At 42.6% G+C, this 12,940-nt stretch overlaps 1 protein-coding gene across 1 annotated transcript; it reads left to right on the plus strand.

Moving 5' to 3' along the window:
• Positions 1 to 3,425: 3,425 nt before the first annotated feature.
• LOC135895314 (motilin receptor-like) lies at positions 3,426 to 6,861 on the plus strand. Its single transcript, XM_065423385.1, is given in 2 exon segments — positions 3,426 to 4,197; positions 6,548 to 6,861. Coding segments are annotated over 2 exon segments (1,086 nt in total).
• Positions 6,862 to 12,940: the final 6,079 nt, after the last annotated feature.

Consider the following 12,940-nt stretch of genomic DNA (forward strand, 5'->3'; position numbering starts at 1 on the left):
CTGCCAATTACATTTTACATTCTCATATTCTAAAAATATTTCTCTTCTCTTGCTTTTACAAAAACAGGCATTTAGCATCAGCATTGGGACTGTAGCACATTTTTTCAGCCACTTAAAATGCTTATTAAGTAGACGCTGGCACAGATTATAGAATGCAAGCCACAGAAATATTTCCTTTAACATGCCTTCTTGCAGTACAAACTTTATATAAGGCAAGCAATGTATCATTATAAGGTTATGACCAATAAGCAGGAGCGTAATAATGGTAACCTGGTCCACATTTTTAAGGATTAGTACCATAAGGGGGGGAGGGGGAAATGAGTAAAATGTATTTAAAAGTTACACTAACAAACTTGTGCTGTATAAAATGTTAGTCTGATGCTGTGAAAGCAATCTAGCGCTGTATTTCTACCTCCTCATTTCTCTTAATTATTTGGGAAGCAGGATTATGATGAAAATAGAAGGGGCTTTTCTCAGGCAGTAAACTGGATGGAAGTGAATGCATGAAAGAAGATTCTTATCGAAATGTAGAGTTTTCCACTGCAAGTATACATTTTGTAAGACTAAAAAGATATGGCACAAGTGGTTTATCTTGGCCCCGATATGTTTACTCATAAAAATGCCTCTTTAGCTTCCTACAGACATGGAAGAGAGAGAACTTTTTTGATCTAACACTATAAAGAAGTACGTTAAAAATCATTTTTGAAATAAGACCTTTATTTGATTGGGTGCTGTTTATATAGATATATGTGCCCTCTATTGATAATGTGTATAAATTTTCTTGGATAACCATAATTTTTGCTGTTACCCCTACATTCACTTGCCGTGGCCACTGGAATGAAGCACTGCCTTTGTTCTTTGGGGCACCAAATCGGGCAAAGGGGGGAGTGTAATAATTTGCACCAGAAAACTTCAACCTTCTTTTTCCTGAGAACCTAACGTTTAATGTAATGTCTCTTTGGATACTGTACCAAATTGTTGATTGCATGTAGTTAATGTTGCATTAGAGCACTTTGCAATTGCATAATTCATCAATGTTTTGTGAGCTTGCATTTGTGAGTTCTTGAATGACCAGACTTAACTTTATCAAGTAGCCCGTGGAACATCTTGCCAGATGTCAATGACTACCAATTACATAAAGCTTGTAGTGAAACTATCTTAAAAAAATTCTTGTCTCATCACACTTACATTATCTGTTATCCATTTTGTAATTAGCTTTAATTTATTTCAGTTACAAGATAGTGGATCACTAATGACTTCTACTTGTGTTGGATTTAGCATTTTTAATGGTATTAAGCACTTCTGTCAGTCTTAAAATAATAATAAAAAGAACCTCTGTCTTGTGTTTTGAAGATCTCTGAAGAATTTCTCTTATATTAGAACGGGCATGTATTGTAATTGTTTCTACGTCCAATGATCTGTGCTGTAGAATAATGTTGTTGAGTTTTGTTTTAAAAAAGAAATGGATAAGAACTTGGCCCTCAAGTGGTAAGAATGATCTGTCTTTAAAATGTACTGTATGTTTACATTTTATTTTAAATTTGTCACTTTTATGTAGAGGCTAATATCTTCCCACAAAATACAGTGACAGCAGATATTTTCTAGAACCTTCTTAAAGTGCCATGTTCGGCAGTACAAATGAGATTGAGTGTAATAGCCCAGAGATTTCTGTATGGTTGAATGTCTAAAATGGTAAGATTTGTCACTACAGTTAAACTGCAGTGGCTTATGTTTTTCATAGTAAAATTCAAATGAACTCCTATTTTTGATAGTAAATGTCATTTAATAGTGTATTTGCCATTTGAACCTCAGTGCAGATTACTGCAGTGAAGACGGTTTTTAATGTAATCTTAATTTTACCTCATATACTGTACATTCCAAAAAAACTCTAAACTTTTTAAAATGTTATAGATACAGTACCAAACATATCACTTTAAACTTGTATAATGTTGGACTTCATACAGATGAAAAATGTATAATCTCATAGAAATATACACAAACTATGTAGCAAAAGTATCTTTAAAATGTGTGGAAAATAAAAGTATCATTCTTTTTCCATGTTTGTTAATTGATCTTTGGATATAACTGAACTATTCCTGGACTTCCCCACTTTTCTGGCAGACAGACATAGTTTTTAATGAGACAACAATTCATGTAAAATAGTATTCTCCTCCTTTTGCAAGATTTTAAGCATTCTGTCTATGAGATGAGTGTGACAAGATGAGTGTGACCAGACACTGTCTCAGACACCAGTCTGATAGGGAGATTAGGCAAACTCCTCATTGCTATACTAAGTGTCTTTCTTAAAACTTAGCTTTGCTCTCCTGTAAATTATTTTTCCTTATTGCTTTCATAACCATATTGTTTTGTTAGTGAAGAAAGGAATGAGTATTAAATGTAAACGCTGATTTGAAAATCACAATTTCATTGAACAATATTCCATAGTTCCTAAATATTGCATATAGTCTACTTTATGCAGTACAAGAAGTTAGTGCAAGAAGACTAAGAAGCAGTGATTTAAAATAGCGGTTACAGTACAAAAAGCTACTTCTTGCCCAGAAGAAAATTATCTATTTTTCCACATGATCCATTCATACAAGCTCTTTTAAATCTATTTTTGTCATAGGGAACTGCAGCCCCTATTTAGGCAAAACTTCCACAGGGAATTTTGTGAGAGTAAGGTCAAAGCAGGGACTGCAACTTTTAACCGGATATTTCAGATTCTAAAATGAAGTTGTGTATATACCAGCGCAACATTGTGACCGCATCCAAAATTCAAGGTTTTGGCTGAAAGCAGGAGAAAATCAATCGTTTCCACTCGGTTCGTTTTGAGATTTGTTGGAACGTGATGTTCAATTCATGCTGAGTTTAAAAGAAAGAACGAAAAACTCTACCTTAAAAGCCATGGTTCAGTTCGGTTTTTAAAGCACAACTGCCCAGGTCTGACTAGTACTTTTCCTCTTAAGCCTAGGCGGGGCGCTGATTCCTGACTCGACGGAGCTCTTTAAAGCAAAAACTGCTGGCGACAGGTGCACGCTTGGGGCTGTCCTGGCTTTCGCTGTCACTTCCCAGCAGTGAAAAATGGGCTTCCGATGTGCTGGGGCCAGTCATTAGATTAGACTTTGAAAAACGTCTGCTCTGAAGCAGGAGCCATATAAGCTCCGCGGGGAGCGGAGGGGACAGTGGCGCCGAGTTCAGCCCGACCCACGCCTCAGAGCGGCGGCAGCTGCTAGCTCTGCCCCCGGCCGCAGAAGAACAGTCCGAGCGGAGGCTCCTGCTGCCCCTGCCTCGCCGGAGCGGGGCCCAGCCCTGGCAGCGGGGCGCTCGCTGCCCACCATGGGCTGCGGCCAGGGCGCTTCTCTCCCAGCTCCTCCGGGCAGCGCCCCCGAGCCCCAGCCCCGGGCTTAGCCGCAGCGGCCGGCGCCATGGGGGGCGGCTGCGAGAACAGCAGCGCGCTGAGGGTGGCGGGCGAGGCGTGGGCGGGGTCCCCGTGCGACGAGCGCCTCTGCAGATCCCTGCCGCTGCCCGCGCTCATCCCGGTCACCGCCGTGTGCCTCGGCCTCTTCGTGGTGGGGGTGGCGGGGAACGTGCTGACCGTGCTGATCCTGCGGCGCTGCCGGGAGCTGAAGACCACCACCAACCTGTACCTGGGCAGCATGGCCGTGTCCGACCTGCTCATCCTGCTGGGGCTGCCCTTCGACCTCTACCGCCTCTGGCGCTCCCGGCCCTGGATCTTCGGCCAGCTGCTCTGCCGCCTCTCCTACTACCTGAGCGAGGCCTGCACCTACTGCACCATCCTGCACATCACGGCGCTCACCGTGGAGTGCTACCTGGCCATCGGCTTCCCGCTCAAGGCCAAGGTGATGATCACCAAGCGCCGGGTCAAAGCGGTGATCGGGGCCCTGTGGGCCTTTGCCCTGCTCTCGGCCGGGCCCTTCTTCTTCCTGGTGGGCGTGGAGCAGCGGGACAACCAGACCGACTTCAGCCGCGAGTGCCGGCTCACGCCACTGGCCACCGAGTCCGGCCTGCTGGGCATCATGTTGTGGGTCACCACCAGCTACTTCATCCTGCCCGTCCTCTGCCTCAACGTGCTCTACGGCCTCATCGGCAGGGCGCTGTGGAGGAGCAAGGTCCGGCCCCAGGGCCCCAACGCAGCCCTCAGGGAAAAGGGGCACAGACAGACCATCAGGATCCTGGGTGAGTTCCAGGGAATCGGTCCCTTCCCTCACTCCATCCCCAGGTACCGCCCAGCTCCCCCTAGGCTGGGCTCGATCAGCCGTGTACAGACCAAGGCAACCTGGCACCCTCCCCACAGCCCACCTCTGCAGGGTGGCTCCAGGGTGAACTGCAGAGTGAAAAGGACTGAGAACCTCATAGGGCACAATTCGGCCAATGTCTGCACCCCACTGATTTCAGCAGGGGTGTGTCTGAGAGCAGGGACATCAGAGGTGGAAAAATCCCTTAGGTTAAACTGCTCGGTAGGGCCTGGTGACCTCTGACCTCAGCAAGCCACCACTGGTCCCTATAGATGTAGTCGGCCAATGTCTAGCAGTAGGTGAGGTTCATGCTCTCTCCAAAGCTTTGTCCAGTTTAAAATTACTCTAATAATGAGGCTTCTGCCTCTTCCCTGGGGAGATTTTTTCCCTTGCCTAATAGGTTTCCCTGTTAGCAGATTTTTCTGGTGTACTTGCTAAATCTTGCTTTCATACATTTGCGTGCACCATAATCGTCAGCACTGCTTTGGAGGGGCCACCCCCCAAATGCACTTGGTTATAATATTTAATTTTAAATAATATTTGGGATATCTACTACCTAAAATACTTCCTAACAGCTAACTAACTTCACTAACTTTATCTATGTAGCACCACTGAAATTCAGCCATTTCAGAGGTGGATAACCAGGCTGGCAGCAAAGGAATGGAGAATGTGGGGTCAGGTGCATGTTTATGAAAAGGGCTAACAAATCATGATGGGCCCATGCAGCAAAGAAGACTTGTGATGAAACCCTGGCTCCATTGAAGTCAATGGTGATACTCCCATTGACTTCAATGGTACTGATTTTCATTCCTTAACTTCTAAGGCTTCAACTAACACACCGATTTTGTATCAGACAGCTACAGGAGAAATACAGAGGGCTGAACGGACCCTGCCGGTATTTGAACATGTGGCTCCCAGCTGTCTAGGTATTTAGAAAATATTGATTAGACCACAAAGCCATGCTTGCAGGAATGCATAACATTTATTTGCAAGCAGAGGAGATACTAAAATACTCTGTGATAACTGTGATATAAGTGCTTAGAGAAAAATGTATACAATAGATTTTAGACTTTGCCCTTTTGAAATTGATTTCTCATTAACAAGATCTTGTTAAACAATTCAGTTATTTACATGCATTGACACAGTTAGTTTTAGGTTCTTAACAGTTATAGAGTTGAATTAACATTGCCAGTGTTAATTTTTGTAATATATTGGCTAATTTTAAAAGATTCCAGTTGTTGATTGAGCATCATTTATACATTATGGGCCAATGTTTTTCAGAAGGTTTTTCTGCCTCTGTTGCCATATGTAAAGCTCTTTTAACAAGAGAGAAACTGACTACATACAGAGCGCTGTCAGTTGCACAAAGCAAAGAAACTAAAACCACTAGAGAAAAATACGTGTTTGCGAACTTCTTTCAGGTGTAGTAAACTTAGATATTTCTTTTAACTAGAGTAGGACCAAGTTTTCTGACAGAAATGTGAATTTCAAGTTGATAGTGTCTTTTGACATATGGTTCAAACTGATCCTTGGTTATTCCTTTGAAACTAGTGGAATTATGCAAGGGATGAATTTGGACCATTAAACTTTTTCTATAATTGACTGGCCATATGTTGTTATCTTTTGAAAAGTCACAAGTAATACAAAGGAATTGTATGTGTTTCCTGAACTTGTAAATAGAAATAATTTAAAATAATGCACACGGTAGATTACAGTAAGAGCCCAGTAGAGAGAACACATTAACTATGCAGTGTATTAGAACAGGCATAACAGTACCGTCCTTTTCAACATATCTATGTTAAAGAATAAATTGATGACAAGAATAGATTTGCTGTGCACTTTTACAAAAACACTCCTCATTCTGGTTTTCCTCTTAGTTTTCATACTATATAAATGAAGTTGAAAATGTTACATAAATTCATTTTTATTGTGTTTGCTATTACAGGGAAGATACAATAGTTTACAATTTCATATTCACCAAAGTATGTACTTTTTCCTGTGTTTAAATAATCTCTAGGAATTTTGCTGGAGAAATTCCCAATTACCTTATTTTGTTCTGAAAAGTAGTTAATGGATGTGATGCTGTTCCCACTTTCTTACACCAATATAACTTCATTACTTCACTGGTGTTTCTCCTGATCTACACTAGTGTAAGAAGAGGAAGTAATGAGAGCAGAATCAGACTTATAATATATTATATGTTTTGGTACCTAGACATTCACAATGTTAGTGGTTTAATGAGTCTGATTCCTGACCCTTAACTATTTTGTGTGTGTTGTTTTGTCTTACAGCTGTGGTGGTTCTGGCGTTTATAATTTGCTGGTTGCCATTCCATGTGGGCAGGATCATATTTATAAACACTTAGGATACCAGCATGATGCTTTTCTCCCAGTACTTTAATATATTCGCTTTGCAGCTTTTCTATCTGAGCGCATCCATCAACCCAATCCTCTACAACCTCATTTCAAAGAAATACAGGGCAGCTGTCTACAAACTCCTGCTCCCACGCAGATCTGGAGAAAGGGCTTTCAGTGCTACCCGAGATACTGGTGGCTACACTGAGACCAGCACTAGCATAAAAAAAGAGAACATAACCCCCTTCTGAGACTGCTTCACGGATGGACTTCTAGAGAGATAATCTATAAAGGAAGGGCAGTTAATTCTAGCAGTATAGTCATAAAAGACTAGATTTTTGTTTTGCTATTTGTGGAGTTTTATAATTCTTTGTATTTTTTCTTAATACTTGTATTGTTCTGTTAATAGAGAAAATGAATAGGCAACTTAGAACATTGAGACTGGCATAGAACTAGTGAAAGGCAACAAAATAGCAAAGGGCAAGGTGACGTCAATTACCTAGAAACCCCATTGTTAACTTATTACATGTCAATCAGTAAAAATTGCTATGTAAAAGTGTGTGAGAGACAGTGCCAAATATTGAGGTTGTTCTGTTTGGGTTTGATAGTCAAGGAACCTCCAAGAGCGCCTTTGCCCTTTTGAAATTGATTTCTCATTAACAAGATCTTACAAACTATAAGAATCATAGAATATCAGGGTTGGAAGGGACCTCAGGAGGTCATCTAGTCCAACCCCCTGCTCAAAGAAGGACCAATTCCCAACTAAATCATCCAAGCCAGGGCTTTGTCAAGCCTGACCTTAAAAACCTCTAAGGAAGGAGATTCCACCACCTCCCTAGGTAACCCATTCCAGTGCTTCACCACCCTCCTAGTGAAAAAGTTTTTCCTAATATCCAACCTAAACCTCCCCCACTGCAACTTGAGACCATTGCTCCTTGTTCTGTCATCTGGTACCATTGAGAACAGTCTAGATCCATCCTCTTTGGAACCCCCTTTCAGGTAGTTGAAAGCAGCTATCAAATCCCCCCTCATTCTTCTCTTCTGCAGACTAAACAATCCCAGTTCCCTCAGCCTCTCCTCATAAGTCATGCTCCAGCCCCCTAAACATTTTTGTTGCCCTCCACTGGACTCTTTCCAATTTTTCCACATCCCTCTTGTAGTGTGGGGCCCAAAACTGGACACAGTACTCCAGATGAGGCCTCACCAATGTCGAATAGAGGGGAATGATCACGTCCCTCGATCTGCTGGCAATGCCCCTACTTATACAGCCCAAAATGCCATTAGCCTTCTTAGCAACAAGGGCACACTGTTGACTCATATCCAGCTTCTCGTCCACTGTAACCCCTAGGCCCAACTGCAAAGAGGTCCGTGCAGGTGCAGGGGTCCATCTATATGAGTGTCCTGCAAGATTGGAGTTTAAGATTTTAGGGTCTAATTGTGCAAACATGAGTAATTTTACTCACATGAATAGCGTCACCAAGCTCCCCCAAGTAAAGTTGCTCATGTGCATGCTTGTTTCCAGGATCAGTCCCTTACGTATGACCTGTACAATTTAATGGGTCTCTAATTTATATAATATGGACCAATCCGCTGTAATAATTTTAATAGCAGTGTTGTTCCTTATTAAATATATGCAATAATTAGCTCACATTAGGTTAACTTTCTAGTTGTGACCGAGACCACAAATTTTAAACCCAGACTAAAACTAGATGATTTAGTGAGGAATGTGGTGGTGTCAGGCAGAGCTGTAGGAAGACAAGGTATCGTTATCTACAGAGAGTCAAAGCATATTGCTCATACATGAAGAGCCAAATTCTTCTTTCAGCTACATTGATGTAAATCTGGAACAACTCCATTGAAACCAATGGAGTTAAGCTGCATTCACATCAGCGTAATTGATCACATGGCTACACTTTAATTTTACTTGTGTTTTAACACGTTAGTTAACCCATGTTAACTACCGTGGTTGTGTATCCTTAGTGTAGTAACATGTGTGTCCTGTCTACACTAATGTTTACAATGGTACGAGTGGACATGTTAAAACATGACTAAAAAATTCCAGCATAGACTCCCCCAGAAAGCAGCGTTGGACCCAAACCCTTCCCAGGCGTTAAAATTCTCAGACAAAACCCTTAGTTTAACGAAAGGGAGCACTGGCTGGTTAGAGTAAAGGCCACGGGGCAGAGGTGCCAGTTAGCTCATGGGATGCCATACACATACAGCCTTTGCCTTGCAGCAATTTCTCACCCCTGCAAGGCTGGATTTTTTGCCCATCAAAATGTTAAATTAACAACAGAACAAAGAATAGTTGCTAGTTTGTGGGTTTGGTAGAACACGTCATTTTCTCCTGTGAACTTTGTAAATAAATAGAGGTATATAAAACAAAGCCTTGTGACACTGATTTGTGAGCTTCACTAACCTGACACTAATTTCTCTAATCTAGATCGGATAATCCCACATTGTGGTCTGCTGAGAGCTGGCGGGTTACATGGTGCTGGCACCTCCTCTCCATTTCCACTTGCTAAATGTTATTGAAAGACCTGCTAAAAGCACTTTAAATACTTCCTCGGTGTTACTTTTCCTTATGAGCAATTCCTGTAGCTTCCATGGGGATCATAGTTAGGAGGGGAAGAGGCCCCCCTGAACACAAACAAGAGGGGAGGTGCCCCAGGTGATTGTGAATAGAATGGAAAACCATCCACCAGACACTCCCTATATAAAATGTGCTCCTCACTTTGAAGAAGTGTCAGCAGCTCTGTTCTGTCTGATCTGTAGCATTTATGGCACACCAGCCACTGTAATGTCAGTATAACCCTTTAGTGTTGGGACACTGCATTCCTGCTCCATATCAGCTGCTGGCAAGCTATTTAGAAGTTGCCTTGTCTCTTACTCATGGTACACCTTGGGCTGGATATTATGATTGGGAGATAATGCATTGCTGCTGATCAGCACAAAAGGCCAAAAGCAAACTGGTTTCTGGTTACCGTGATGGCATGAAATCTGCCCTGTTTGGTAGGAAGATCATTTATGTCCCCATTGTAAATATCCCTTTTCCAAGCATCGCAGAATAAATATATTCAGAAAACCACAACTGCAAGCTTGTGATGTGCTTTACTTGAAAACAAATACATATGCACATAAACTAACTAGAGCTTAGAGTGGTTGTACAGAAAGGCTGGGTCTGACATTGCATTGCCTTGGCAGTCAAACAATACAATGTTAAGGACTGGGATGGAGAATAATATTAGAAATATTGTAATGCTGAGCTATAAATCACTACTTCATCCTCACTGTTGTCAGCTCTGGCCACCCCACCGTAAAAACAAGATAGAGCAGAAATAGATTCCAATTACATTCCAAGATGGGGAACGAAACTAATCAGCAGCATGGAAAGCCTTCCATATGAAACAATTGGGATTGTTTAAAGAGGAGACAGATAAGGAGGGACATAGCAGGAGGTGCACAAACAATGAATGGTAAAGAAGAGGTATGTCAGGGTGCTCCGATTTACCCTCTTGAAATACAAGAATAAGGGGACATTTGATTAAAAACTGAAAGGCAGCAAATCAAAAAAGTGACAGAGGGAAACAATTTTGCACAACTTATGATTAGTCTGTGGAACTCACTGTCACAAGAGATCGGTGTGGTGTTGCTTAGCTGGAGTTATCAATTGGCCATTTCTCTGACTAACAAAGCACCCCACAGTCACATACCCTATTGGTTTTTGGTTGGTTGTTTTTTTAAGCACCTAACATTTGAAAAGGCTAAAACACTTCATGCTCCAAGGTATAAACCAATGTAATCGAGGGGACTGGGAAGAAACTCCCTCCCCCCCCCCCCCGGGAGTAAATTATTCCCAAACTGTCCACTTTGGTGTTTCTCACCTTATTCAGGCATTGGGTAGAGGCCTCTGCCAGAGACAGAAAGTGGACTTGGGGCCTGCTCCTGCTCCCACTGAAATCAATGGCAACACTCCCATTGGCTTCAATGATGCAGGATTGAGCCCTAGATGAACCACTGCTCTTACCCAGTATGGCAGTTTCCATATTCCTTTTAGGTTTCAACAAAATATTAGGCCTCGGGCATTTCTTTAAATAAATGTATTTTGTGCCTCTCCCCCAACAGACCTGCCTGTGTTATGCCTTGGCAGTTTATTTGTGGCCCCGTGCAACCAGATCTGCACATTCTGCAAAACACAGGGGTTCTGGCCACTGATCTTTACTGATTACTCGCCAGTTTAGATATGCACCAGTAAGGTGAATAATGGGGAAAGTATCAGGGCTTGAGCCAAAGGTCACTGAAGGCAGCCAAAAGACACGTGTGGTTTGGGGTAAGGTCCGTATTCCCACAGAAAAAGGCTGGTTAGTCAATGGTGCAGAGGGTGAACAGTTACACTCCAAAATTCCATGCAGCCCTTCTCTTTTTCTGGAGCAAGGTAATGTCTGTGAGCTCGCTGTGGCAGTTGGGTCCAGAGAGCTGTTTGATTTTTGTATTATTTATATTATGGTAGTATCGATGCCCCAGCTGACATCCAAGGCCCCATTGTGCTAGGTACATAAGAGACAGTCCCTGCCAGAAAGGCTTTACAGGCTAAATACATAAGACAGATAAACAATGCACAGTCAACCTGTTGAAATCTTTGCCAGAGGATGTTGTGAAGGCCAAGATACTAACAGGGTTTAAAAAAGATCTAGATAATTTCATGGAGGATAGGTCCATCAATGGCTCTTAGCCAGAATGGGCAGGAATTGTGTCCCTAGCCTCTGTTTGCCAGAAGCTGGGAATGGGCAACAGGGGATGGATCACTTGATGATTGCCTGTTCTGTTCATTCCCTCTGGGACACCTGGCATTGGCCACTGTCAGGAGACAGGATGGGCTAGATCAGGGGTTTTTAAACTGGGGGTCAGGATCCCTCAGGGGGTCACGAGGTTATTACATGGAGTCGTGAGCTGTCAGCCTCCACCCCAAACCCCGCTTTGCATCCAGCATTTACAATGGTGTTAAATACATTAAAAAGTGTTTTTAATTTAGAAGGGGGGTTGCACTCCGAGGCTTGCTATTTGAAAGGGGTCACCAGTACAAAAGTTTGAGAACCACTGGGCTAGATAGACCTTTGATGTGACCCAGTATGGTCATTCTTATGACTAAAGAAGAACTATGGGCCCCATTTTACAGCTGCTCTTACACAGCACTTTTCATCAGTAGATCTCAGAGCGCTTCAATGGCAGTGAATATCATTAGCCCCATTTTACAGACGGGGAAACTGAGGTACGCATAGGTGACGTGACATGCCCAAGATTACACAGGATGTCTGTGGCAGAGACAGGCACTGATCCCAAATCTGTGTGCCCGTGCAGTGCCTTATCCACAAAGCCATCTTTCTTTCAGGCTGGGAAACAACTGTGTTTTTCTCTGGTCCTTATGGAATTCCTACTTGGTTTTGTTTTTGTTATAATACAGTAAACCCAAATCCTGCTTGCCTTCTTCATATGAGTAGCCCCTTGGAAGTCATATGAGAAAGGCAAGCGGGATTTGCTCCTAAGGCATTTTCTATGAGGATTGGAACTTTTAAAATATCCTTTCAGAACATTACAATTCCGATAACTCTAGTAAATGCGAAAATCCAGGCAGAGCAGCATTTAATGGATTGTTCTGATCAGAAAAAAATAGTGTTTGTAATGGACTGGAGGGGTTCATTCAAGAAGTGATTAGATTGCCTGGCTGGCTAACCTGTGCTTTCTATGGAGAACTGTGAATGTTCCATTCTTTCTCCACCAGTCTCTATGGGAACACAGCTATGGGCAAAAGAATTATGCTGAAAAGTAAATTAGCCCAGATATGTTCACTCTTTTGATGGCAGAAATTCTCCCCACGAGTTGTATAGTCTAGTATGCTGAATGGGGTTTACATCTTTTTTAAAAGCCTTCACTAATGTAAGCTCTAGTGATACTTGTCCCTTCCACCTGGAGCCTAGTCCTGGCTGCATTTGCCATCTGCTCTTTCTGGATATTGTACGCGTGTCTCAGGGCAGCAGGCAATTGTGTCTTTGTTGTAGTGGAGCCTAGCGAGACGAACTCATTCCCCATTGACATCTGTCTCAGCCAATCCCTCTTCACTTATAAAAGGCATCTTCAAACCATTTTCTGAAGGTATTTTGGCCCTGTCAGCAGCCCCTCATTGATAGGTGTTTTATACACTGTTTTTCTGCAGTTGGGGAAAGACACTTTTGAAACTAAGTTCCCTGCTCAGGACAACACTTGAAGCATGTGTTTAACTTGAAGCTGAAGTGCAGTCCTGAATAGGGGCCTAAATTACTAGGATTATATCTA

Source organism: Emys orbicularis, chromosome 1, assembly GCF_028017835.1.
Source record: "Emys orbicularis isolate rEmyOrb1 chromosome 1, rEmyOrb1.hap1, whole genome shotgun sequence".
NCBI lineage: Eukaryota > Metazoa > Chordata > Testudines > Emydidae > Emys > Emys orbicularis.